The 26,969-nt window shown below is 33.1% G+C and overlaps 1 protein-coding gene across 1 annotated transcript in view; it reads right to left on the minus strand.

Annotated features, from left to right (window-relative positions):
- Nucleotides 1–26,969, minus strand: part of LOC115877526 (C3 and PZP-like alpha-2-macroglobulin domain-containing protein 8) — a 289,000-nt gene that overhangs the window by 180,087 nt on the left and 81,944 nt on the right. The window contains exon 2 of the mRNA XM_030893749.1: nt 23,212–23,351. Coding sequence (XP_030749609.1) covers nt 23,212–23,300 — 89 coding nt within the window. The 5' untranslated portion in view covers nt 23,301–23,351. The remainder of the gene's footprint in view (nt 1–23,211; nt 23,352–26,969) is intronic.

The raw sequence follows: 26,969 nt of genomic DNA on the forward strand, positions 1-26,969 counted from the left end.
GGATTTGTGCAACTATATTTTAGTTTTTGTTTTCTCCTTAAAAAAAATGGGCAGCCACTTTTTTAAGCCTAACCTTACATGTGGAAGGAGGATGGGGTCTGCTGGTTTCTTAAGCTAAAAAATGAAATTAAGATGCACCAGTGTAATGCAGCATCTCTTCCGAATAAAAATTATTTATGAGTGGAGGCAAGCCATCACTACTACTATTATTATTTTGCAAAAGCCTCGACCTCTTTCTGTAAAATGTAGATGAATGTCTAAATGCCTTTTTAGTGTTTTTTTAGGCATAAGTTTGTTTACAAAAACTTTTTATTAGGTTATGTTTATGATGTTCATTAGGTCGCAAATGCTACTTAATGGGTTGTATTTACGGACGTAAATAGAGATACGTAAATTAGGTTATAAATATGAACATAAAATACAACAAAATATAATTGTACGTTACTTTAGGGATTATCAGTGAGACGTATCCTATTCGGACAACGGGTAGACGTTGGGCTAGTTCAAGTATATGTACGTTGTGCAAGCCAACGTGGGAACGACGTTGGGAAATTAATAAAAATGATACGTTGTTATTTTGTACGTCGACAGATCGTTGGATTTACCGACTCGGATCCAACGACGTCGCTATTAATAGGAAAGCGACGTCACAGGTCGTATCACCAGCACCCGACCTAAATTTGCACAAGTCTGACGTCGCTTCAGGTCAGATTTAGTTCGAAGTCAGATAGATGCTACTTGGGATGTATTTCAGGAAAATATTTTAACTTCTATAAGTTGGCGCAAAAAAGTGTGAGTGGATCGGCATGATCTTTTTTTAAATGGAACGCCTGAATATTTTTAACACAACGTAGGTTCCTGTATATCGTTTAAACTGGTTATTATACATTTATCCAAAATCTTACCTCTTCAACTTGGTTGAACGACCCTGGGTTGGTATTAGGGTTCAGAACCGAAAAATCCCGGTACCGAAAGTACCGAAAATTGAAATTATTAATTTCCGGTTCTTTCGGTACTTTCGGGACTCGGTAATAATAACTAAAAACATATTTTTTGTTACGTGCTTTTGATACTTTCCGGTCGAAATCTTCTCTCTTCTAAAAACTCTTCTAAATAATTAGTGATGCTATCTCTTACTGTTCTTACTTCTGAAGTTATTTTGAAGTTTCTATAATGTTTATTAGCGATTATTGAAGTTTAAATATGTTATTTTATTATTTACTATAAATATTGCTAAATGTATTAGTTATTTTTTTGTGTTATGTTTTTATAGGTATTTGCATCTTTAATTGAAAATGTTAAGTTTTTTTTCTAATTTAGTTAAGTTGGTTTCGAGGTTGGTTGATGTTTGATGTAATTTTTAAGCTATCTACGTGTTTTCTTTTTTGTCGCTTGTGTTCATGTTTACATTCTCATGACTTAATAATTTGATATTATTTTCATTTGAAACTCAATTTTTTATCGGTTTTACTTTTGAGAACCACCCCTTGCTTGCTAATTGCCGAACTCCACAATCGTTGAACGAAAATATTTTAGTAAGGTTGTGGAAACTCTAATTAATACTACCAATTAAGGTTCAGATCTTTTTGTCCATTACGAACCGGGCCTCGGTAACAATAATTAAAACATTATTTTTTTGTTACGTGAGAGAGTCCATTGATACTTTCTAGCGGTCGAATTCAAACTCTTCTAAATAAGTAATGATGCTATTTCTTATTGTTCTTGCTTCTTTTCTATTTTGAAGTTCCTATAATATTTATTATGTTATGTTTTAATAGATATTTGCATTTTTAATTCAATATTTTAGGGCTTTTGTCTCAAATTCTGTTAAGTTGGTTTATGTTGTTTGATGTGAAATTTAAGTTACCTACACTTTTTTATTTATTTGTGTTCATGTTAATTTTTTCATGATTGATTACTTAATAATTTGGTATTGTTTTCATTAAAAATCTCAAGTTTGTATCCATTTTACTTTGAAAACCCATCCCTTGCTTTCTGATTGATGAACTGCACCACCATTGAAGAAAAATTAGTTAGTACCGAAAGTATAAAAAAAACCGGGAAATTCCGGTTCCTAGTTGGTATACTACAAGATGTTAACTTAATTATTATTTCATATATCTGCATAATCTTTATAACTGTGATTAACATTTCATGTCCAACTAGCCAACCCGGTTACTTCGTAACGCTTAACAGTGAGGTAAGAGTTATTTGTTGATCTCAAGGTACTGATGACTGATTAACTAAATGATCTTGAATCATTAAGACAATTCGATGTCACAGTTGCTGTGATTAAAATTATTGTTCTCTATATTTTTGTTTACATTTTAATTCAAGTATTTTCCATTCAATATCATTCTAGATTTGAACATGACACTTTCCCATTACTTTCCATTGAATTTCTATACCAACCTCTCTAGAATGTCACTGATGTGCAGTTGACATCAACTCTATTACAAATAAGCTAAAAGCGTGAGTGACGCGAACTGACATTTGCAAAAGATGGCGAAGTTCCAAACCTAATTTATTTAAAAATAAATTTGTAATTGTATTACTTTTTTAAACTTCTCACAATCTAATTACAAATTCTACAATAAAAAACTGTAAAATTCATTTTATTTTTTAACTAATGGAGTAGGAAAAATTATCCAGAGTTTTGAGATTAAAAGGGTGTAAAAATTGACACCCCTTCAACTACCAACCAGAAAAAAATGAACAACAAAAATAAACATTTTTATTATTCTTGAGATCTGAAACATTACGACTTAATTCCTTTTCGAAAACAATAGATCCACTTAACTAATCTAAGTGGAAGAATTAAAAATTAATGAAAAAACATTGTAAACACCTCCCAGTAGCAATTTAAAATACATCTAGCTAATTAATCTAAGTGGCCGGTTTTTCTTTTAAATTTATTTTTCTACTTTGCTTTGCAAAGAAAGAAAAAAGCATAAAGTTGTTTACTGGTTTTAAGTTTAAGACAGCCAGTTTTATAAGTGTTTTTTTTTTATAAATTCTGCTACTTCTGAAGTTACAAGGGAGTTGGTTGTGTATAACTTTTAATAATGGTAAGTTCAACTTTTGAAAATTTTAAGTTTCTGAAAGTTTCCTTGCATCCTTTCTTATTTTAAATAAGAAAAAAAGTTTTTCTTTGATCAGGTTTTTATAAGTGCAATAAATCAATACCATATACAGGGTGGTAACAATTTCCATGCTCAACATTAGCATCTCAGAAACTACGAAACATACGAAATCGGTTAAATGGGACAAAAGTGACGTAATTAGAAGTTTGACAAACACTTATGAAGAGTACCTTGGTATCTTGATTAGTTTCGAATTTATGTAAAAAAATGAAAATATTACGTTTATTTTAAATGACAATATCTTCAGAACTATTTTATATATTACATAAGTTGGTAGTTTTATATTTTTAACCTCGGCCAATTAAATGCCGTTTTCAGAAAAGGGTCTAAGTCTTCTAGATTTCACACAACAAGTTTTTATTTTCTTATAACCGCCATTTTAAATTTTTATACTATTAGATAGAGCGAAAAAAGTCTATACGGTGGTATCTAATTTTTATTCATTATTATGTAAATTCACTAAAAAATCAAGTCTGCCTTGGAAATCCAATTGACACTTTATATGTTAGAAACAAAGATATCTAAATGGGTATAGACAGAACACTCCATTCATAAAACTCAATTTTTTAGAATCATACATTGTTTGACACTTTTATGAGAGATTGGTACATAAATATGACAACACTGTTAAGTTTCGTCTATCTTTCGGCTCTATCAGTGGCGTGACGGTGGCGTGATGATTTTTTATCAAAAATTGATGAATTTGATCAAAAATTGATTGGGGTTGCCTAAGACCAATTTTCCATTATAACTAGTTTTGCCTGAGGTCTAATTGAGGCTAACTCTAATTTCACATTCGAAAGCGCTATTTGAATAAGAAGATATACGTATTTTTGTAATAATCTACTTATAACTAAAAGTATCTAAATACGCTACTGTAAGCATGGCTAAAGGTAAAAGAACGTAATGACACTTACCGTCGAAATATCAATTCCGGGTTAGAATAGTCCACCTTTTTACAAACTATGCACTGGCGAACCATCGTAGATAGTTAAAAACTACTTTAAATAGTTTTCTTTGCAATAAACATTAATAATTATTAGAAAGTTGTTCAAAAGCTACAAAAACATTCAACTACCGCAGAAAACTCACAACCACGCGCTGTCAAATATCAGTTTAATGAAAACAAATGAAAACGTCAAATGTCAGCGTAATTCCTACAGATTTCGGCAATTTCGTAGTAAAGATGAATCCACAGCGATGCCGCTAGTTGTCATAGTCATTTCCCTAATATAATTTAATTAAAAAAACTAAAAATAATTTCAAAGGTATTATAAAAAACATTAATAACAATAATAACATTTTGAACTCGAACCGTATTTTATGACATACCGCGTAAATCTGTCATCATCGATTTTTGCGTAACACGGTTCGTGATCGCGATCAAATGTAAATTGTTTTGTCTCCCTTTATTTAGATGTCTTTGGTTAGCAAGTTCAGTGTCTAAAATTTTATTGTCAAGAATGCCAGTCCAGACGTTCAAAGAATATCTTATTTGTGGTCTGGGTTCTCTAATTAAATGAGGATTTTCTTTTGCATAATAATATGATTTTTTTTTTCTGTTAAATGTACCAGAATTTGTAAATAAAGATTCATCCGTCCATAAGTTATGTTTATGTTTTTTGATAATTTTCCCTATTCCCTAATTCCCTAATTTTCCTCGCGGCTTATTTTACGGCTAGAAGTTTCCGGATTTATTTCAATCTGAGAATATCATTAAGGCTTTTAAACCGCTAAATTTCTTGAAATCCTTGCGAAAATAGTACGATGAGGCTGTGTCTTTTAAGTAGAGAATGTTCGATAACTTGCGCATGGTCATATCGGAATTTCTATTATTTTTTAAGTAAACATCATACATATCTCGTGTTTCCTCACTTGTGAACATATTGTTGACTTTACATTATCTAATATAAATTTTTGGGTCTAGATTTGACACTTAATAGAGTAAACAAAAATTAACTTGCTGTCATATTAAGTGTCAATTGGATTTCCAAGGCAGACTTATCTTTTGAGCGACTTTTTACAAAAATCTAATTTTTTAGTGAAAATTTACATAATAATGAATAAAAATTAGATACTACCGTATAGATTATATTTTGCTCTATCTAATAGTATAAAAATTCAAAATGGCGGCCATAAGAAAACAAAAATTTGACTGTTGTGCGAAATCTAGAAGGCTTAGAAATTTTCTGAAAACGGCATATAATTGGCCGAGGTCAAAAATATAAAACTATCAAATCACGTTGCAATATATATAATAGTTCTGAAGATATTGTCATTTAAAATAAACGTATTATTTTCATTTTTTTGATATAAATCCGAAACTAATCAAGATACCGGGGTTTTCCTCATAGGTATACTCTGTTTTTTTCTCAGGTAAGATTTCGACAGACGATGACAGAAAAAAAGCAGATGACGTCCATACCAATCCATTTATTTAACTAAAAATGCTTCTAATATTTTTTAAGTTAACTATGGATGGGTTGATTTATAAATTCGTCATGCGTCATCTCTTGTTGATTTTAACCAGTTTTATTGGTTTATTTTAAAAATGACAGATCATATTTCAATATTATTGGTTTAACGGAATGATGAAGGACAAACGGACGTCGACGCGTATGAAATCGACTTAAAATTTTTGAGAGTTGTCAAACTCTTGCCAAATTATAGGTTATAATTTTGTGTCAAATTATGGCAAATAGAAATGATAAATCAAAGTGATAAATATTTTGCATTTTGCATTTTGGACTGTGTTATTAAGTGTGTTTCGTGTTGTTTTTTAAAATTAAGTTGAGGAAAACTCAAAGGGGAAATTAAGTGTTGAGCCAGACCATAGGTAGTTTACAGTTAATATTCGGTACCCAGAGATTATGGCCAGAGAGTTATATTAGCCACAAATAATGTTTGTATACTATCTTATATATGATACCAAAAACTGGAGTATCAGTAAAATAGCAGAACACGATAGGTAAATAATAATCATATTGAATAATTATATTGATAAATATACCAATAAAAATGCAGGAAGTTGCTTGAGCTTGAAACACGGCTTGAGAGCAAGAAATCGTTTTATATCTTTTTTGATATGTGGTGTTTTTTAAAATAAACCCTTGCTTGTTTTGTATTAATACATACTGTAATTGTTTTTAATAAAATAACTCGATTAGATTTTGTCAATTTTATACAGTTTTTTTCACAATATTTTGAAGTAATCACTTGTCACTCAAATTTTAAATATATTAATTTTCTGCTATGCGTTCCAATTGTACCAACTTAGTTCTTTGTAAAATAAAATAAACTACTTTGAAAATAAAACGACAGACACATCTATCACTGTCAAGGATCTTGTCGTTGGATAGACTATATTTGTCAAACTTCTAATTAAACAACTTTTGTTCCATTTAACCGAATTCGTATCTCGTAGTTTCTGAGTTGCCAATGTTAAGCATCGTAATTGTCACCACTCTATATACAGGATGAGGTCCTTAATTAATGTAAATATTTTCAGAGCCGGTATAGATTTCTATAAAAGAAACATATTCTCTCAATGCTGTTTTCCAGATAGGTCCAAAATAGTCGAGATATTTGACTTTAAAAATTAAAAAAATATTTTTTTTTATTTTAAAAACGCCTGGATTTTTTTCAATGATTAGGACATCTAACAAGAAGAACGGACAACAGATGGACTACAAAAATCATATCATGGGGCCCACGAGGGATTAAGAAACCTAGAAGAAGACCAAATATAAAATGAGCACTATGATATTAGAAAAATGGGGGGATAACTTAGACTCACATACCCAACAAAAAAAAAGTAGCCCAATTACAGAGAGGTTATCTAAATATGTAAGGGAGACTATACCATAATTAGAAATACTTCAGTAAGCTGGAAATGATGATGATTTTATATTTAAATAAATAATCTAAAAACTTACTCAAAAAATAAAATGATTAAAAAGAGAGGTAAATGAACTACGAAAAAATGAGAAAAATTTATTCAAAATTTAACCGAACAAATTTTATTAAAGCCCAGATAACTCATCCAGTAATGATGTCGAAAAATGGCGGAAAATATCAGAAGAGGCTAGAGCAAGACAGAGAGAGGGCTATAGGTTGGAAAAAGTAAATATTTCACGACCTGTCTCCAGTCGTTTCCTTTTTAAAAGCAAATATAAAGGAAGACATGGAAAATTTAGGACTTTTCCTGGCCGCGACTTTTGTCTGGGAGAATGGATATTGCTTGTAATATTTTAAGTCTAACTTTATTACGTTCGTGCTGTTCGGATGGCTGTAGTAAACTGTAGCGTCGTTTATTGTTGGAAAAAATAATATTTTCTTATTCTTTTGAAAGGAAAAATGTAATACGAAAAATCTACTTATATGAAACTGATAGGAAAACATAGGTATTTTTATATTACATTAGATCAAACATTACTGTTCCTGTACAGAATGTCTTATTTTTTTGTGTTTTCCAGGGTTTCTCGCTTATGAGTAGAGCTACAAAGATGCGGTTTTCACATCACTATGCATCTTTTTTATGGAACTGAAGATACTACACATAAATTTGTCCCAGCCCTCTTAGTTCTTGCAATCCAAGACGAAATTGAAAATGTTGCATTTTTTGACTCCCTTCGTATCTTTGGTTATATTATAACTTATCGAAAAAACTGAGTCCTAAAGAAATTTTCACGTAGAATTCAGAGGCGTAACTATTTTTTTGCTGCGAGCTGTAATTCTTGAAATATAACCCAAAGTTATGTTTTTTTAAACAGTGTATTCTGTATATTATACTTTTATATTATTTGCCTTGTTATGAGCTTTCTAAAAATATGACCTACTCTATACTTATTTTCATAATCAACGTAATAAATGCCTTATTTAATTGTTTATCATATAGATGGCCGGTTTAAAATAAGTAATAAAAAAGATTAATAATTTATTCGACGTCAAATTTTGGTTATTAACTATACAGGGTGATTCCTGTATGTCGGTCATACTTTCGGGGAATGATAGAAGACGTCGAAATATTAATTTTGATATAACACACTATGAGGCAATTACTATCCAAAGAGGATTCCGCATCGCTGAGAGATGGTGCAGGACTGTCGAGCTGAGTATTAACTCAGATAAAACCGCAGTAGTGCCATTCACCAGAAAGCGAAGTTTGAAAAACTTGAAAAGAATCCATCTAGATGGAAAGGAAATACTGCCATCACAGGAAGTGAAATATCTGGGAATAACCCTGGATAGTAAACTTTCTGGAACAGGCATATTAAGAACATTACCAGCAAAGCCACAAAGGCTCTCATGATTATGCAGAAGACTGGCGGGAAATAGGTGGGGCTGCGTCCCTAACATTTTGCGCTGGATGTATACCATGACAGTAAGACCCATGATTACTTATGGAGCAGTTGCTTGGTATACAAAACTAGAGCAACGTACAGCAAGGCAAAACCTGTGCAAAGTACAGAAACTGGCATGTATCTGCATCACAGGTGCCATGAGAACATGTCCAACAGCAGCAATGGAGGTCATTCTAGACCTAACACCACTGCACATTGTCGTCGGTAGTTATGCCAATGCGACAATGATTAGAATGGTTACTGACGGAAACAGTACTGGGAGAATATTCAGGTCAGGGGCTTGGAACACCCTCAAAAAGAAAATTCCACTTCTCCAACTCCCAGTGGATGACATACCAATAATTTACAACTTTGAGAAACACCTCACTGTAGTATTGAGTAATAAAAAGGATTGGAAGAAAGAAACGCTTACTCAGCATATAAAAGACCATACCATTACGTGGTATACTGATGCCTCCAAAACCAAAGCAGGGACAGGGATAGGAGTATTTGGGCCGAAAACTGAATACTCCGAACCAATGGGCACCTACCCCAGTATCCTTCAGGCTGAAATTTGCGCTATCGAAAGATGCGTACAATTTATCTTAGATAGGAACTATCGAAAACAGGAAATTGCCATCCTATCCGATAGTCAAGCAGCACTTAACGCGATCAACTCAGTAACCATCAATTCGATGTTGGTCAAAGAATGCCTAGAGAAGCTCAACAAATTAGGTAAAGAAAATAAAGTCCTCTTACTCTGGGTGCCTGCTCACCAAGGGATAGAAGGCAATGAAAAAGCAAATGATCTAGCTAGAAAAGGAGCGAACACTCCACTAACTGGACCAGAACCGTTCTGTTTTCCAAACGGGAACCAACTGAAAGCGGAACTGAAGAATTTGGAAGACTCCATCCGTAACTTGGAATGGGTGTCCTCCAACGGTCTAAGACACTCGAAAAAGTTCCTTAGAACTTATGACCGAGAAAAATCAAAGGTTTTCCTTGATTTAAGTAAAAACAATCTTCGGATTGTCACGGGGTTTCTAACAGGACACTGTCTCCTCAACGAACACCTCAGTAGGCTGAAACTGAGAAACAACGGCGAATGCAGATTTTGTGGGGAAAATGGGGAAACACCAGAACACCTTATCACTGAGTGCGCCGAGACGACGATCATTCGTGCCATGAACCTTGGTACGTCTGATGTCGAGGATGGAGAGCTGGCCTCTGTGGAGCCGTCTCAGATACTGGCTTTTCTTAAAGCCCTGATACTGTATGATGAGTTATAACTCGTTATAACTCAAGAAAGGGGAACACACAATAGATCTATAAGGTCGCGGTGATTAACTCCCCTCCTAAACATTCTACATTCTACAACACACTATGGGTCGGAAATGCCTCTTACGCAAGATACAGGGTGTTAAAGTTTTTGAAAAATTAATTTAATAGTTTTTTAACAGTTGAAGGTATCGTTATAAAATGGCTATTATAGGAGTCTACCTAAGAGAGACACTTTAAATGTAAAAAAAAGAGGTTTTAGTTTCAACCAGTGCAAAAAAATAGTACGCCACTAATAAAAAATAAAATTTGAGTTTTTTTATTTACTCGGTTTATTTCCAAGCAAAAATGTCTCTTGCAACTTTCTCCTATCTAACACCATTTTGTCACAATTTAAAAATAAATACATTTTTTAATGAGAATCTTAAATACAGCGAATTATTATAACTAGAGGGCAGAAATACATGTGCATCGTCAGCTCCCTTCATCACTTACATGTGAATTTAAATTTTGACCAAAGTTTAGCTCCTTAAATAAATTTTTAAAAAATTATAAATTTAAACTAGAATTTTTTTATTGTTAATAATAAAATTCTTAGTTTTAAGGTAGTTATAGTAATTCGCATATGTAAGGTTCGAATTAAAAAAAAATATTTATTTTTTTATTTTTAAATTGTCACAAAATGGTGTTAGATAGGAGAAAGTTGCAAGAGACATTTTTTCTTGGAAATAGATCAAATAAATAAAAAAATCTCCGAAATTTTTATTTTTATCAGTGGCGTACTATTTTTTGAAGGCTCCTGTAATAAAATTTTATAACGATACCTTCAACTGTTAAAAAAATATTAAAGAATATCTTTAATTTTTCAAAAACTTTAAGACCCTGTATCTTGCGTAAAAGGCATTTCCGGCCCATAGTATGCTATATCAAAATTAATATTTTGACGTCCCTTGTCATTCCCCGAAAGCATGACCAACTTACAGGAATCACCCTGTATATTCTACGCTAGTCTCTTTTTGTAGAGTTATTGCACCAGTGCATTAAAAATATCAATAATTCTGATTGACAGGTAAATCATCAATAACTCTGATTGAGGGGTAAAATAAAAATATTAATAACTCTGATTGTGGAGTAGGCCTGTCATCTAAAAGCTGTACAAGTTTATTTTCAGTGCAGTTTATTGAGATAAAATGATGGAAAACAAAAATTATATCTAGTTAAATTAAATTAAATAAAATGATAATACCCTTTTACAGGAGGTTTATTTATTTATGTTAAAAAGTTAAAAAAGCTGCACTATGGATCAAAACAAATCAACGTATACAGGGTGGCCTTCTCATACGACGCGGAGGCTCCAAGGAGAACAACAATTTGTGTTGTATTGAAATTCTCTAAGAGAGTTCTAAGAGAGTTTTACAGAGTATCCCCAAAAAATGTTACACATCAAAGTTGTATTTTTGTAATGGAATACCCTATATATTAAGTGATTTTCGGATTCTAGAACAAAATAAATATGAGTTTTATTAGAGAATGTAAGATTTTTGACATACTTAACGTTTTCCAAAAATGAAGAACAAATTTTAAATAAAAACTACCTAAATTGGAATATACCTAGTATAGCCTAATATGTAATTAAAATAATGTTCTTTAAATCAAACTAAAACTTGTCCCAAAATATATACGGTCAGATAAAATTAATACTGAACATTTTCACCAGTCGCCTTTAAAAGCAAGCTACTCTTTTATTTTAAATGAAACACCCAGTATATTATTCCGATATGTATAACGGGGAATTTATGTCTCTTCAAAATACTGTAAAGGTTGCCTACCCCTCAAACAAAGATTTTCATAGACATTTTTATGATTTCATATCAGTAGATCTTTATTATTTAATAAAATCTAGGTGGCTGTGAGATACCTGACGTTACTTCAATATAGCTGTCAAATTAGTTAGTTCACCTTTAACAACTAGTTATCATTTTGTAACAGTTTAAAGTAAAAAAAATCAGAAATTTGCCAAAAATGGAAACTTATTCTACATCAGAGAAAATTTATATAATTCTATTAATTGGTGACTGCAGTGTGGACTCACCAATTAATAGAATGCCTAAATGCTTCTGATTTATCCAGTTTTAACTTTTTCTATGGAGATATGTAAAAGACGGTGTTTAAAAAATTCTACCAATTATTGTCATGAGAGAAATGTTTGTCGCTGTTTTCGAAGTAGAAAATATGTTTTTTAACATAAAAAGATCTTTAGAAGAAAGAATGATTTTGTGCTGTGAAGAAGAATTTTGACCATTTTCTATCTAATTTTTGTCACATAGTTATAACTAGTTTTAATTCTGTAATAATTAAAATATGTTTTACACTGTATCTTATCTTAAAAATCTTTTTATGATCATTGAATATTGTTTCTCTACATCTTTTAATTTTTGTTAAATTAACGAAAGGGATATCACAGCCACCTAGATTGTATCAATTAATAAAGATCTGATGCAAAATCATAAAAAATGAAAATATCTAGATAAATATAATAGTCTTTTGAAGATATATGAATTCTCCATTGAATATCGAGAATAATAAATTGGGTGTTCCATTTAAAATAAAGGAGAAACTTGCTTTTAAAAGTGACCATTGTTCAATATTAATTTTGTCTTACCCTGTATAACTTTTCGGGTCAAATTTTAATTAGGTTTTATATACAATAGTTATTTAAACTAAATATCAGGCTATACAGGATAAATTACAATTTAGGTAACTGTTATTGAAATTTAAAATTTATTCTTCGTTTTCACAAAATGTGAAATATATCAAAACCCTTATATTTTAAGGATATGCTTCTTTAATAAAACTTCCCATACAGCACATCAAATCACATTTACGATGTGTTTACATTATTAGATGTAGACACAGGGTGACACAATTCCCCCGATGTAAATATGCTACGTTTACACATTGTAGTTCAACACGTATGCACAAAGGTTAAACGTCCGCCTCACAATGTAGCCACAGTATAGCATTTACGTATACACAAAGTAAAGGGATACACAGTGTGCCGTAGGATACACAGTGCTTGAGTATTACGTTTAAACTATGTTTACACATTGCAGTTGTGACTACCGCGTGTATACGTATGTATTTTGCTTCGTATATACATCTTGTGCTAGATAAAACTACTTCTTATGAACGAATTTAGGAAATAATACAAGTTTTGATGCCTAACTTTTCGTTCTTTTTAAGAAATATTTATTCAATGATACCAATTATATCTTTTTAGAACAAATATTAGGCAGGCAAAACTTTGTATTTTCCAAAAGTATCTCGATCGTAAGTTCAAGAGAAGTAGCCTTAAAATTGTTCCATTTTTATTTTGTATTAAATGAAACCATTTTTCTTCCATAAAATGGTTAGTTAGTTAAGTGGTTAAAAAATAAAATTCTTATATTTCTTTATATCATGGAACGCAATAGCGCAAATAATACAATAATAATAATTATTTACACTGCAGAAACCAGAAGTAAGAAAACACTGTAAAAGAACAGAATTTGTATCAAAATGTATTAAAAATATAAGTACATAGTATAACAACATACTAAAATGGTAATCACTGGTATATCGCCATGATTTGGTGGACCTCGTTTAGTCATTTTTTTCTCCTCTTTTCCCTCCAAGCAGCTGGTTTATTAGCATACTCATTCATCGAGCACTCTGTTGGACTTTGTTGTATTTTATTTCCAGATTAACCTCACCCTTAAATTTTATATGAAACTGATTATTGAATATTAAACATATCTGTATATTGATCCATCAATAACTTACCGAATATCAGTGTAAGAAGTTTTTTGAAGTGTTTAAATCTTTCTTTCTCTGGTCCATTTAGATTTATATTATTTCCAAATTAAAAAAAAAATATATTGCAGAGTTAACTCAGCTAATCTCTTCATCATTATACGAGACTATTTGGAGTTTTTATTCATTGGAGTCAAAATTTGGTAAATTGGGTATCGCGTAAGGGAAGAGTCGCTGCTATAATATTAATAATACTCTTAGGAAGGTGTAACAAAGTAAAAAGTTAAAAACCTTAAAATCTCTTTTAAACTACACACAAACAGAACATTTATATAGAGCTTCCGAATGATAAAACAATAATGGCTGCTAACACATACCACTCCTAGAAAGGAGAAAGGAAAGAGGACACATAAGATACACTTGGTCGGTGTATCTACGCTGAGGCTATCCGCGCATGCGCACACCTTCATTTCATGCTAGAATGTAGACACAACAGTACACTATTACTAAGTGTCTATATAGATATTTATATTATTTGTATACGTCACATTTTTACAAGGTGTGTACTATAGGCACAACTATGATACGAAGTATCACACATATATATGACTTATACATTGTATGTCTTATATACCGACGTCAGAACTAGATGGTTCACTTTAACATATGTTGTTTCTCAGGTGTCTCCCTTCTAGAAATGTAATTTCATTTGGACGTGCTATATGGGTTACCTTTATTTTTTTTCTAGAATCCGAAAATCAATTAATATATAGGGTATTCCGTTACAAAAAGCCAACTTTGATACGTATCTTTTTTTGTAGACACCCTGTAGAACACTCTATATTTTTAAAAAATGTCGAGTCGTATGAGAGGCGCCACCTTGTATGTGTAGTCTATTTTTTTACTGAATAAAATGTTTTGATTTTTACCAAGCCACATAGTAGCAGCTTGAATTTTACTAAAAGTTACTTACATGGCAAAAATGTAAACGAAGGCTTATTTTAGTAAACTTACAACTCGTTAAATTTTTGATGAGAACACAAGAAAGCGCTGCTATTGGCTGTTTTGCGAAACGTGGGTAAACAAGGGTATATTGGAATTTTGGAGCAGGTGAAAATTTAAATGGCGCCTCAGGGAGATTGGGGTAACATAACGAGATGTTTAATAAATAATGATGCGATCGAACAGGGAGAGCGTTAAATAAACCGAGTTATTTTGGATGAAATTTACTGCCGCCGATAATGTATCCATCGATATATGCCTGGAATAAAGGTATAATGACATAAAAAAACAGAGGAAAATATAACCGAAACCCGTGAGCATTGAATTGCCTTTTGAAAAATGTTAAAAGGGTCTCCCAAAACTGCGACTTTGATTGATTTTAGAGTTATTACAAATTTTAGATGCAAATATTATTCCTAATCTTTGTTTCACAAAACCGCGTTTCGCTAGCTACTGTAATTTTGGAGTTACGATTTTTTAAAGTTTTTAACCCCATCCCATACCCTCTTCCAACCCCCCACCACTACCAAAAACTAATAGCCAGATTCTCGGGTGCCACAGTATTTTTGTGCCAAATTTGGTTAAAATCGGTTAAGCGGTTTTTGAGTTATCGTGTTACAGACGGCGGACAGACAGACAGACAGACAGACAGACAGACAGACAGACAGACAGACAGACAGGCAGACAGGCAGACAGGCAGACAGGCAGACAGGCAGACAGGCAGACAGGCAGACAGGCAGACAGGCAGACAGGCAGACAGGCAGACAGGCAGACAGGCAGACAGGCAGACAGGCAGACAGGCAGACAGGCAGACAGGCAGACAGGCAGACACCATGAAAATATTTTGTATTTAGGTGACCCAAATAACTCATTTTGAGTGAAATTAAAAAAACTTTTTTTTGTCGATCTTAATAGCCTACCATACCTATTGGTATGGTCGGCTAATAACAGAGGAAAATATAACAGATACCCGTGAGCATTAAATTGTCTTTTTGTCTTCTTTTTAGGTATATTTAAATATTTTCTATACCAAAACCATCTATGGGTACCTATACAAACGGCTGCTACAATAATGCTCTATGGTATAGAAGCTGCCACTCTAACAAAACAAATGCTTAAAAAGATAGATGCCTTCGAGATGTGGCTTTACAGAAGGGTACTCCGGATATCATACGTTGACAGAATTAGCAATTAAGAAGTCTTACGAGGAGTCTTAAAAGATCTAGAATTGTCCCAAGAGGTAAAAATAAGAAAACTCCAATATATGGGCCAGGTAATGAGAGGTACAAGATACAAGCTTCTACAACTAATTATCCAGGGTAAAATAATAGGGAAGAGAAGCATAGGAAGAAGACGGATGTCGTGGCTTCGAAATCTCAGAGAATGGTTCAACTGTACATCAAACCAGTGGCGGCTCGTCAGGGTAGGCAAGGTAGGCGGCGCCTACCGTACAATTTTGTCAGAATTTAAGCGGTTTATTACATTACCTTATATAATATTAATGTTGCCAATACACAAAAATAGTGTTAATACACGGTAGTGTGTTGTAATAATCAATATTAATTTAATATTTGTGGTCTTATATATTAAAATAATTACTACCGCTTGCGTACGAAAACAAAATAATTTTGACCCTGTGTTGAATATATTAAAGAAGGGCCCTATAAAAAAAATTGTAATTTCGAGATATGTGGATCACCTTGAATATTGAGGCGATCCAATATTTTTAAAAGTTTTATTTGTTCTAACTTCCACCGTTCTAACATTCTTCCTCACCACACTCGCCCTGTACAATAGAATAAATTTTACTGGCAACCTTTGGTAAATGTTACTTTCACTAGCGAATGTTAGAAATTACAAGGAAAAGTCGACAAATTTCTTTGAAATACCATATTCACTGGTCAAATGCGTAATTGCTTTTGACAATTAGGACTATGTCATCAGCGAATCTTAGACGGTTAAAATATTCTCCATCTAGTTTCAATCCTTTGTTGGTTCAGTCTAGTTGACGGAAGATTTCTTTTAGTGTTGCTGTAAACAACATTGCGGCTCCCTGTCGTACTCTTGTGCCAGTTGGGATCTCTGGGGTTGATTTATATATCATCACTCTTGCTTTGATTTCTTAGTATAATTCATAATATAATCTTGTTCTTTTACATGGTAGGTTTTTGTTTAGTTGTCAATTTTTTAAATATTTATTGGACTCCGTAATTTGATGGTTTTTTCTGAAGTATATTTCTTCACCCCGTTTTTGCATCTTTTCCGTAAGAACTGCGAGCCAGAACCACTTAGAAATGATAATTGTAGAAAGGACGCCGCAAAAACATTCGGATTTACATTTCGTTTCGCTTTTGTTCGACGCGGCGTCGGCGTCGCGACGAGCGCCTCGTTATCGGTCGCACAATGAAAAATGTAAATTCCTTGATTGCGCCCCGACGCTCCAACCCGTGCCGTATATTAATGGGATATTAACGAGGGGATTCTTCCAGAAATAGACATAGTTCGACTCTGGAGACAGTCCTCTGAGAAGCATGAATAAAAATGACCAAGAAAAGTGTTTAAAAAAATTTATATAAGTTGGGATATCAACCAATTATTAACTATGAGAAAAACTATTTTTATTATTGAGTAGAAAGACTAATGAAGAAGTAAAGAAAAAAAAATAAAAGACTAGTAAAGTAAGTAGTAGTATACTACTTTTTTTTGAGGAGGAGGGAAAAAATCTTGCATAAGACACCGTTGGGTAGTGTCGCATTCCTACCCGACTAAAGAAACCCTCCTCGCATTCCAACGCTCTATCCAGCTGGAAACCGTTTGCGCATTACTTCGCAATTACTTACTTGGCATCTATATCAGAGGTGGGAATTCTAGTTCCTTGGGAGAAACTAGTTCCTTAGTTCTAGTTTCTCCAGAGAAATAGTTCCTTGAACTAGGTCTTTAGTTCACAACAGTTCCCGACTAACATTGACATCCCCGTCGTTTGCTAATGGGTTTCATTGTCAGTTAGATCTATTCACAGTAATATTTGTATACTTTTTATAATATACGAAATATAACGAGACATGTAATTGCAAATCTTAAAGACATATAGGGAAGTTTTATTGCAGATAAAAAAATAAAAAAGAAACTCAAATCAGAGTTTAAATTAATCAATTGGAGCAAATAATACGAAAATTTTACGAAAAATTGCATTTTTCCTCACTTCGAGCTTTTCGTTTTTGTCTAAAAATTCAGAATATTTACTTCGTTTTATAAGATATTTTTAATTTTAGGGACCTAAAATGAAATATTCCCATAAAATATTCAAAGAACAAACTAAATATCAAACACAGTATCCACGACAATTTTTTGTAGTAATTATGCCGGCTGTGGCAATAGACAAGGCCGAATCCATCGTCATCGCTTTGTATTATATCTCGGATCTGCCGTCAGAATAGATTCCCGTGAACTAGTATTTTAATTAATTCCTCTCAGTCCTTTCGGTCCAGAATAGGTATCATACAGCTGGCACTCTCCACTCCCGCCCAGCATCGGGCTACGATCGCGCTGGCCGATCCGCACGTAAACTAGTCTTTTAATTAGTTCCTCTAGTTTCTCTAGGTCCAGATCCGATAACATACGGCTGGCACTCCCCACTCCTGCCTAGCAACAGACAGTAGACGGATCGCGCTGGCCGATCCGTCGCCGTCGCATAGTATTATATATTGGTCATAGTCTCGAATAGATCCTGAGGAACTAGTCCTTTGAGAAACCTGGAACTAGTTTCTTTCATTCCGGAATCGGAATAGTTCATTGAAACTAGTTCGTTCACGAACTACACACCTCTAATCTATATATAATTTTCCATGATGTTTCACCTCTTAACAGCATCATATTTTTAGTATCAAAGACTTGGCCCACTGTCTTGTTGGAATGACTCTCTAAACTGCTTCCATTCATTGCAGAAGAATAGTGTATGTTCGACACTATCAACTTCCTTGCAATACATGCACGAATTTGAGGTGGATCTCTCCCTTTTAGTATTACTACTAAAAGACCATATCATAACGATGCTTCCAAAACCAAAGCAGGAAGAAAGATAGGAGTACTTGGGCCGAAAGCTAAATACTTCGACGCAATGGGCACCTACTCCAGCATCCTTCAGGCAGAAATCTACGCTATTGAGAGGTGCGTACACCTTATTTTAGATAGGAATTATCGGAAACAAGAAATAGTCATCTTATTCGATAGTCCAGAGCTTTAAGAGCCTTAAGAGCGCTCAACTCAATAACCTCAGTAACCATTTATTCGAAGTTAGTCAAGAAACGCCTAGAGAAGCTGAACAAATAAGGCAAAGAAAATAAAGTCCTCTTAATTTGGATGCCAGCTTACCAAGAGATAAAAGGCAATGAAAAATCAAACAATCTAGCTAGAAAAGGAGCAAACATTCTTCTAACTGGACCCTGTTTCCCCAGTGGAAATCAACTTAAAGAAGAAATCAAGAACCTGGAATACTATATTCGTAAAATGGAACGGAAAACCTCCAACGGTTTAAGGGACCCGAAGAAATTTCTCAGAACTTCATCATCATCATTGTTTCCTTTAGTTCATAAGTGGAGCATAGGGCTTCACTGAAAACCTTCCATCTTGTTCTGTTTTCAGCAGTTTTCTTAGCTTCTGGTCATGATGTTTTTGACTTGACTAGCTCTTCCATTACGGTTCTGCGCCATGTTTGTTTTAGGTGTCCTCTTTTCCGTTGTCCCTGTGGGTTCCAGTCAAGGGCATTTCTTGCGATATTGTCGTTAGGTTGTCTTAGAGTATGCCCTATCCATCCCCACTTTCGTATGATCACTTCTATTCTATTGCCTATCTCAGTTTAGCCAGTTAAATGCAATAGATCTTCGTTTCGGTTAGTGTTCGGCCAAAATATGCAAAGAATTCGTCGCAGGCAGCTATTAACAAGTATTTGTAGCTTTGCTGTTAGGGTTTTGGTCACTTTCAATGTTTCACATCCATACAAGAGGTTTCAGGACTTGCGACCGAGGAAAAACAAAGATTTTCCAAGATTTAAGTAAAATCAGTCTTCGTATTGTCATTGAGTTTTCTAACAGGACACTGTCTCCTCAATGAACACCTAAGTAGATTGAAGGTAAGAAACAACGGTCAATGCAGGTTCTATGGGGAAAATGGGGAAATACTAGGACACCTCATCACTGAGTGCCATACAATCTGCATCTACATCTATAATTGACATTTTTTTGTACTAATGGAATAGTTCAGTCATTGGGGATCAAAAAAGGGGCCTGCTTGGAAAAAACTCCGGAAATTTTGAAACTTTGCAGGTTTATAGGTTTTGAGGTCCCTAACTAAAATCCATAAAATGCACATTTCCAGACTTGCCGCCGGCACCGCCATCTTGCCAAGATGGCGCCCAAAATCGGTATTTTGTGAATATCTCGGAAACTATCCGTTTTTCGCGAAAATTTGAGGAGAGCAAAATTAAAGAGAATAATTTCCTATAAAAAAGGTTTTATGAAAATTTTCGCTAAAGTCAACCGTTTAGACACAAAATCCCTGGAAATTTTACAATTTTGCGTAAAATATGATATATTACGTATAGTCGATTTTCCGAAATCAAATGTCGATTAGTGTTCACTAAAACTAGTTTTAGTTTAGTTTCTTCAATTTTGTCATGAAACAGTGGCGTATCATTAATTCACTCATTAATTTATGAATAATTAATTGTCGTGCTGTCAATACAGCATTCATTGCGAACTTACCACCAGGTTGAGCATTGGTCTGGTTGTACCAAAGATGTCGAAGAATGGGGTTGGAAGAAAACAAAAACAGGCATTACTCCAGTCACAACGTTGAAAGATCCAGCTCCAAAATCCCTGTTGGGATTTTTATCCTGTACATTGTAAATGCAAAACCAACAACTATGGTAAAGCCTGCGGATACAGAAAAGCAGGATTAAAATGTTCAATGATTTGTGCATACTGCAATGGAAAATCCTGTGACAACGTCACTGAAGTGTCACGAATCCGATGAAGAGGAGTTGGACTTGCCTGTAGATATCCCTCTGGCGGCTGAAGATGAAGAGTTGGACGTATTGAGAGACCACCCTGATGAGCCCAGCACAGCAGACACGATCGACTTTGACATCAATGAGCCAGATCCGTCGGGCTTGTGCAGATAAGTTAAAGTTTTTAATTTATCTAGTGGAGTAGGCCTCCGGGGAGACCACGTTAAAATAAACGCGCCATATATGGCGCATATACTTTACCTCTTGGGTGGTGTGAAAACAAGTACACATTTTCAATAATTAAAATTAATTATTCATAAATTAATGAGCAAATTTATGATACGCCACTGTTTTATGACAAAATTGAAGAAATTAAACTAAAACTAGTTTTAATGAACCCTAATCGACATCTGATTTCGGAAAATCGACTATACATAATATATCATATTTTACGCAAAATTGTAAAATTTCCAGGGATTTTGTGCCTAAACGGTTGACTTTAGCGAAAATTTTCATGAAACCTTTTTTATAGAAAATTTTATTTTCTTTAATTTTGCTCTCCTTAAATTTTTGCGAAAAACGCATAGTTTTTGAGATATTCACAAAATACCGATTTTGGGCGCCATATTGGCAAGACGGCAGCGGCGGCGCCGGCGCCGGCGGCAGGTCTGGAAATGTACATTTTATGGATTTCAGTTAGGGACCCCAAAACCTATAAACCTGCAAAGTTGGAAAACTTTCAGACTTTTTTCCAAGCAAAAATCCCCAATGACTGAACTAGAAAGGATATGTTTTTTTTAATTAACAACAAATAAATCTATCTAGTATACTTATAAAACATACCTGAAATTGGGGATTATACTCATAAACCCACCCAAATCCTCCGGAAAACCATTCAATTTTCTCCATCCCTTAAAAGCATCATCCCCTTCAAATTCCAACCCTGGAAAAACTTATAAAAACCGCCCCAAAAGTCGACAAATTCATCCTATCCTGACCTTCCCCTAAAAAAACGAGATAATTTCTCCTGTGAACGTTGTAAGGGTTCCCTAAGGAATGGCGTCTCTATCCCGAAACATTACACGTTAATATCCAATTAATATACAGAGAAGAAAGCTAGCACTCTCCCTCAAGTCCTGTGGGATATCAAATTAGGGATTTTGCATTAGGGATGAAGTAATTTTAGCTCCAGAAAAAAGGAAATGATATTAAGAGAAGAAATGTTGTCTATGATAATTTTTAAATTGTCTCGTTATGTTTGCTATTAATTTTATTTCTGCTTAGAAAATAGAAAGAGTTAAAAAGTTTTTAAATCCATCAGAAATTATAGCACAAAAAACACTGACTGAACGCATATTTGTTGGAGACTCATTATCCTTTAGAAACAATATGTCAAAATGTCATTTTCTAGGGGTGATTTTGAGAGACAGAGATAAAGGGCAAGACAAAAACTTCAATTATTATACGCCTTTGAGTCAACCATTAATATCCTAGTGGTGACAACCGAATAAAAAATTTAATTTTAATATATAATGCGGTCAGGATCCGTTAAGAAGACACGGTTTGATAAATTACCACAGTATATATAAGTAAAACATACCGAGTGTGTAAAAAAATATGTCTCTATATGTCTATTAACATTTTCTTAGTATTAGCATGGTATCAGCTAAACCTTTTAGGTGTTTTCCTTTAAATTTTTTTTTATAGTTATTTTTAGCCCTATTTTCATGAATTTTTTAGCAAGCTGTATATAATTATATTTGTAAACTCAGTTTTTTTTTTATAAACTTTAGTATTTGGCATATTATACAGAGTTAATCGAGAGATTGTTCTTTACCCTAACTTTGACACACCCTGTGCAATAATTTTGTGTGTAAATTTTCTTGAAATATAATTTTAGGGTCAGAACCATGCCTCCTGAGGATTTTGTTTTTTGGATCATGTCAATACATGCCTTGGTTAATTTTTAAGAGCGAAATGAACTTGCAACCAAGAATTTTCAATTTTTTCAATTATAATTTGTTTTTGAAGTTTTTTTTCACTATGACAATGCAGCTTTGGTGATTATTGTGAACTATATACTACTACGAACTACCCATCATGTTCGACGTTTGGGAAATGCTTGGTAGGAGGGTTAGAGGTCGCGAAGCGGTACCAGCTTAATTAAATGAAATTCGCTTGGTCCTTACAGAAGAATGGGAAAACATAACGCAATATGATATATTATGCAGCCTCAATGACAGCATGAACAAACATATACAGGCAGTTATAGCAGCCAGGGGAGGCAATAGAAAGTATTAGTTGAATTCTCGCAATTAGTTGAATAAATTAGCGGTTTCAATTAGCGTAGAAGTTTGTTCCTTTAATTTCAATGTAACCATTCAGAACGTCAAAATTAGTGGTAGACATTTTCAGTTAGCAGAAAAATTTATCAAACTTTTCACTTTTCCACTAATTATTATTATTACTTATATTTATACGTAATTGAAACCATTAAATTATTCCACTAATTGCGAGGTTCTGAATGAAGCTTAAAAGTTTATTTGTTATGATCTATATATAGATAGAGCATTATGCTTAATTCTTCCTCAATATTCCTCTTCAAAAATATATATATATATATATATAACTTAGTAAAATAACTACTTACGTTATACATTCGTCTGCCCTTGCTAACCCAATAGATGCAACTAAAGCTGCAGTCAACAGGGCTAAAATTGCACAGCTACCACGTTGCATTTTGGCGTCTTTGATCGATTCACAGCGTATTCATGGCACGTGTCGCTGAAACTGAAAGAAATTGGGTCAATAAAAAAATTTCCTCGAAGACTCAAATAGATAATGCGGAAAATCGTGGAGAAAATACGGAAGTCGTTCGAAATAATTAAAACACAGTAAAAATAAATAATTTGACCTTTTAAATTGTAGATTTCACTTTAAGACGACTATGATCTGGAAGAAGAAGTTAAAAAAAACAGTTAAAAAATAAAGTGAAAAACAATTTACAATTATTGAAACGTTATCGAAGATGTAGTATTATCCAGTACCTAGTAGTGATTTGTCGTATTTAAGTAACGCGATTTTGGAGCGGTATTTTTTTGTAATGTCGTGTCGCGTTCCACAACGAATCAGGAACCGTTACTGAAGAACGACGATCGTAATAACGACAAACCTACAAATTATTTATAATTTGCAAATAAATTATTTGTAATCGGTCTAGTAGTTAGCTCAAACCGCAGTAACCGCATAGCCCAGTGTTTCGCTCCAGCCGTCGCGCTCCTAGGGTCGCGATTTCGTCGGTCGCGAACAGTAGTAACTGGAATTGGTAAGTACCTAGCGTCGCGCGATCGCGACCGTTTCATCTGTCGCGAAAAGATGTAACTGGTGACGACATATTCCGCGACGTAGTTCGCTCCGGTGCCAGTGGTCGCGCGACTGCTGTGGCGCTCGTAAGGGGGAGGTTTCGTCGGTCGCGAACAATAATTAGTGGAACTGGAACTGGTACGTAGCGTCGCGCTTTGTTCGGTCGCTGTAATAAGCATTTTTGATTGATAATAAATACATGTTCCGTATATTAAATAGTTACAAATAAACACTTTTACAAAAATAAGAAAAAATTAATTAGAAATATAACCGAAAAAAAAGGAAATTTGTAAAGCTGCTTTCAATTAATTAAAAATATAATCCCAGTTAGAGTTATATAGTCTGCAAAGAAAGGGAATTAAATTTTACTAACATACGGGAATAAAGTAAGACTGATTTATGTATTATGACAAACAACATTTTACTTCTAACTTTTCCACCAATAAGGAATATAGGTACGTAGATAAAAACATACACGTAGATAAAGAAATTTAACATATGGCGTAGGTATCTAAATAATGATTCAAATTATGTTACTTTTTATTGTTTAAGCTAAACTATTTCTAAAGTAAACAGATTTTAAGAAAAATATGATTATCTTACAAATGTATGCATTTTAATTTAAATTCTAACGGTTATAACGTGTATCATCAATATAAATCTAAATATTATTGGCAAAAATATAAAACTTATAAAAAATTATTCTTGAGTCTGAAGAAAAGATGGCGAATAAAAAGTGTTAAATACCAATAAATTATATTTTTTATTTAATAGTTTTATTTTCAAAATTAAAACTAACATAACTAAATTCTTCAAGCAATCTAACCATCACAACCTTCCAGATTAGCCTTAGCAGCAAAAAGGAGATGTTAACTGAACATTTAGCTTTTCTTCCAATAGCAAAAAACGCTTTTCAAGAAATTAAAAAAAACTCTCTGTAAACACAACATTAATTCGAAACTAAATTACAATAATTGTGTAATTATTGTCTTGTTATTTATTAATTTAAATTATTTAGAGTAATAATATTACGATAAACAGGAAACGACATAACAGGCTTTGTTATAAATAATAAACGAACGAAAACACCCCCGGGGAAAAATAATCAATTAATCAAATTCGAAATGAAAACATTTTTGCCTCGGTGAATTATTTAAATTTATTCGAAATTACGATTCAAATCGAATCTACATAAATAATTAGGAACCATTAGTGAGGGATATTTTGATTATACAGGGTGTCCAAGAAATAAGTGCAGATATTTTAAGGGGTGGTAGATTTGGTCAAAATACACATCTTCTCTCTTTACCATTATTAAAATAAATTGAATATAACCGAGATATTTAAAAAAATAATGGCAACATTTTGAGAACCGCTGGCAATAACCAGCTATTAAGGGGTTTTCAGTTTATTGGAAGCGTCAGCTGAACAAGGGGACAAAAACGTTTTTTTTAAATTTTCCGAAAAATGTCAAAAAAATATAAAACTTTCACTTATAATATCACAAGAGCTTAAATTATTTTCGGAAATTTTTTTGAGGGCACGAATATTTTGAAAATTATCCCGAGTCGAAGACGAGGGATAATTTTCCTAAAATATTCGTGCCCGAAAGAAAATTTCCAGGAATAATTTAAGCTTGCGTGGTATTCGGTAAGAAAATTTCACACCTAAATTTGAAAAAAATATTAATCCAACATGACATTTTAAAATAATTTCAATTTGTTAAGTTCAACCTTTTCAACTGTCAAAAAATTTCCACTAAAGTTTCGTGGCGCCTCGAAAAAATTTCCGGAAATTTTTTCAGTTGCCATGGTAACTAGTCAACATTAAAGCATGTTATTGGTTGAAAAGTAGAGGTGTGAAATTTTCACTAGTAATACCACTAGAGGTTAAATTATTTCCGGAAATTTTTTCGAGCTCATTAATATTTTGAAAATTATCCCGAGTCGAAGACGAGGGATAATTTTCTAAAAATATTCATGAGCGAGAAAAAATGTCCGGATTTAATTTGACCTCGTGTGGTATTCGGTAAAAAAATTCCACACCAAATTGTGTTTGAAAATCAAATAATTAAAATGTATTTTTCGATTTTTGGTCGAATTAATTATTTAGTTACTATGACAACTAAGTGACACCCAAACCTAAAAACTATTTCAGTTTTGAAGCTGTCAAGCGGCACGGCTTAAAAAAATATTTCGCTTCGGTCATGAAAGCAAAGAAAATATTCGCCAAGAGATTAAGCAGTTGACACCCGCGAATACTAGGAAATTGAAGTCAAGCGTATGGAAGCAGTTTACAAACTTTCATCTCAGCTTTGTAATTGGAATGTATCAAAATTATCATGTAAACAAATAAAACCTTGACTCTCAAAAAGATATTCTGTCATTATAAACGTCAAAAAATTTCCAGTATAATTCGCTGTTGGGTACCCACAAGGAAAAAATTTTCACTAAAATTTATCCGTTGCCATGGTGATTTGTCAAAAAAACACGTTTTGATTGGTTAAAAATTACAGGTGTGGAATTTTCAATATTATCTTTTCGCAAAAAAACTCATCTTAATCAGTTAAAATATCTGAACTGATATCTTGGACACCCTGTACGTATCTAGTTAGAATGTTATTGAAACAGACAAAAATTTATACTATATTTTCGATTAAAACAATATTTGATTTACTATAATTTTCTTCCAAGTACTTTTAGCGTTTTGAATGAAATTTTGAGCGTAAAAGTTACTATAAATGCGACATATTTTAAAGCTAAGAAAGTGGCGACATATTACCAAGGACGTGCATATGGGTTATCACCGGAATATATTTCTAAAAAAAAGCATGTACGCAACTGAATTTTTTTCTCTTGTTAGCGTAATAGTGTTAGCAGTATAATGCCGATTAAAAGTTGTCTCTTGATATTTAGTCGATTTCGTCTTCCTTGATTAGATAAACACAATTTTATTAATTTGCCTTGATCCAAGTCTAATAGCAACTTTTAAAAATTTTCATATCATTAACTTGCGAATGTTTTAAATAAGTACTCATTGATTCAT

The sequence above is a fragment of the Sitophilus oryzae genome, unplaced genomic scaffold, assembly GCF_002938485.1.
Source record: "Sitophilus oryzae breed Bouriz unplaced genomic scaffold, Soryzae_2.0 scaffold_1060_pilon_pilon, whole genome shotgun sequence".
NCBI classification, from domain to species: Eukaryota; Metazoa; Arthropoda; class Insecta; order Coleoptera; family Curculionidae; genus Sitophilus; species Sitophilus oryzae.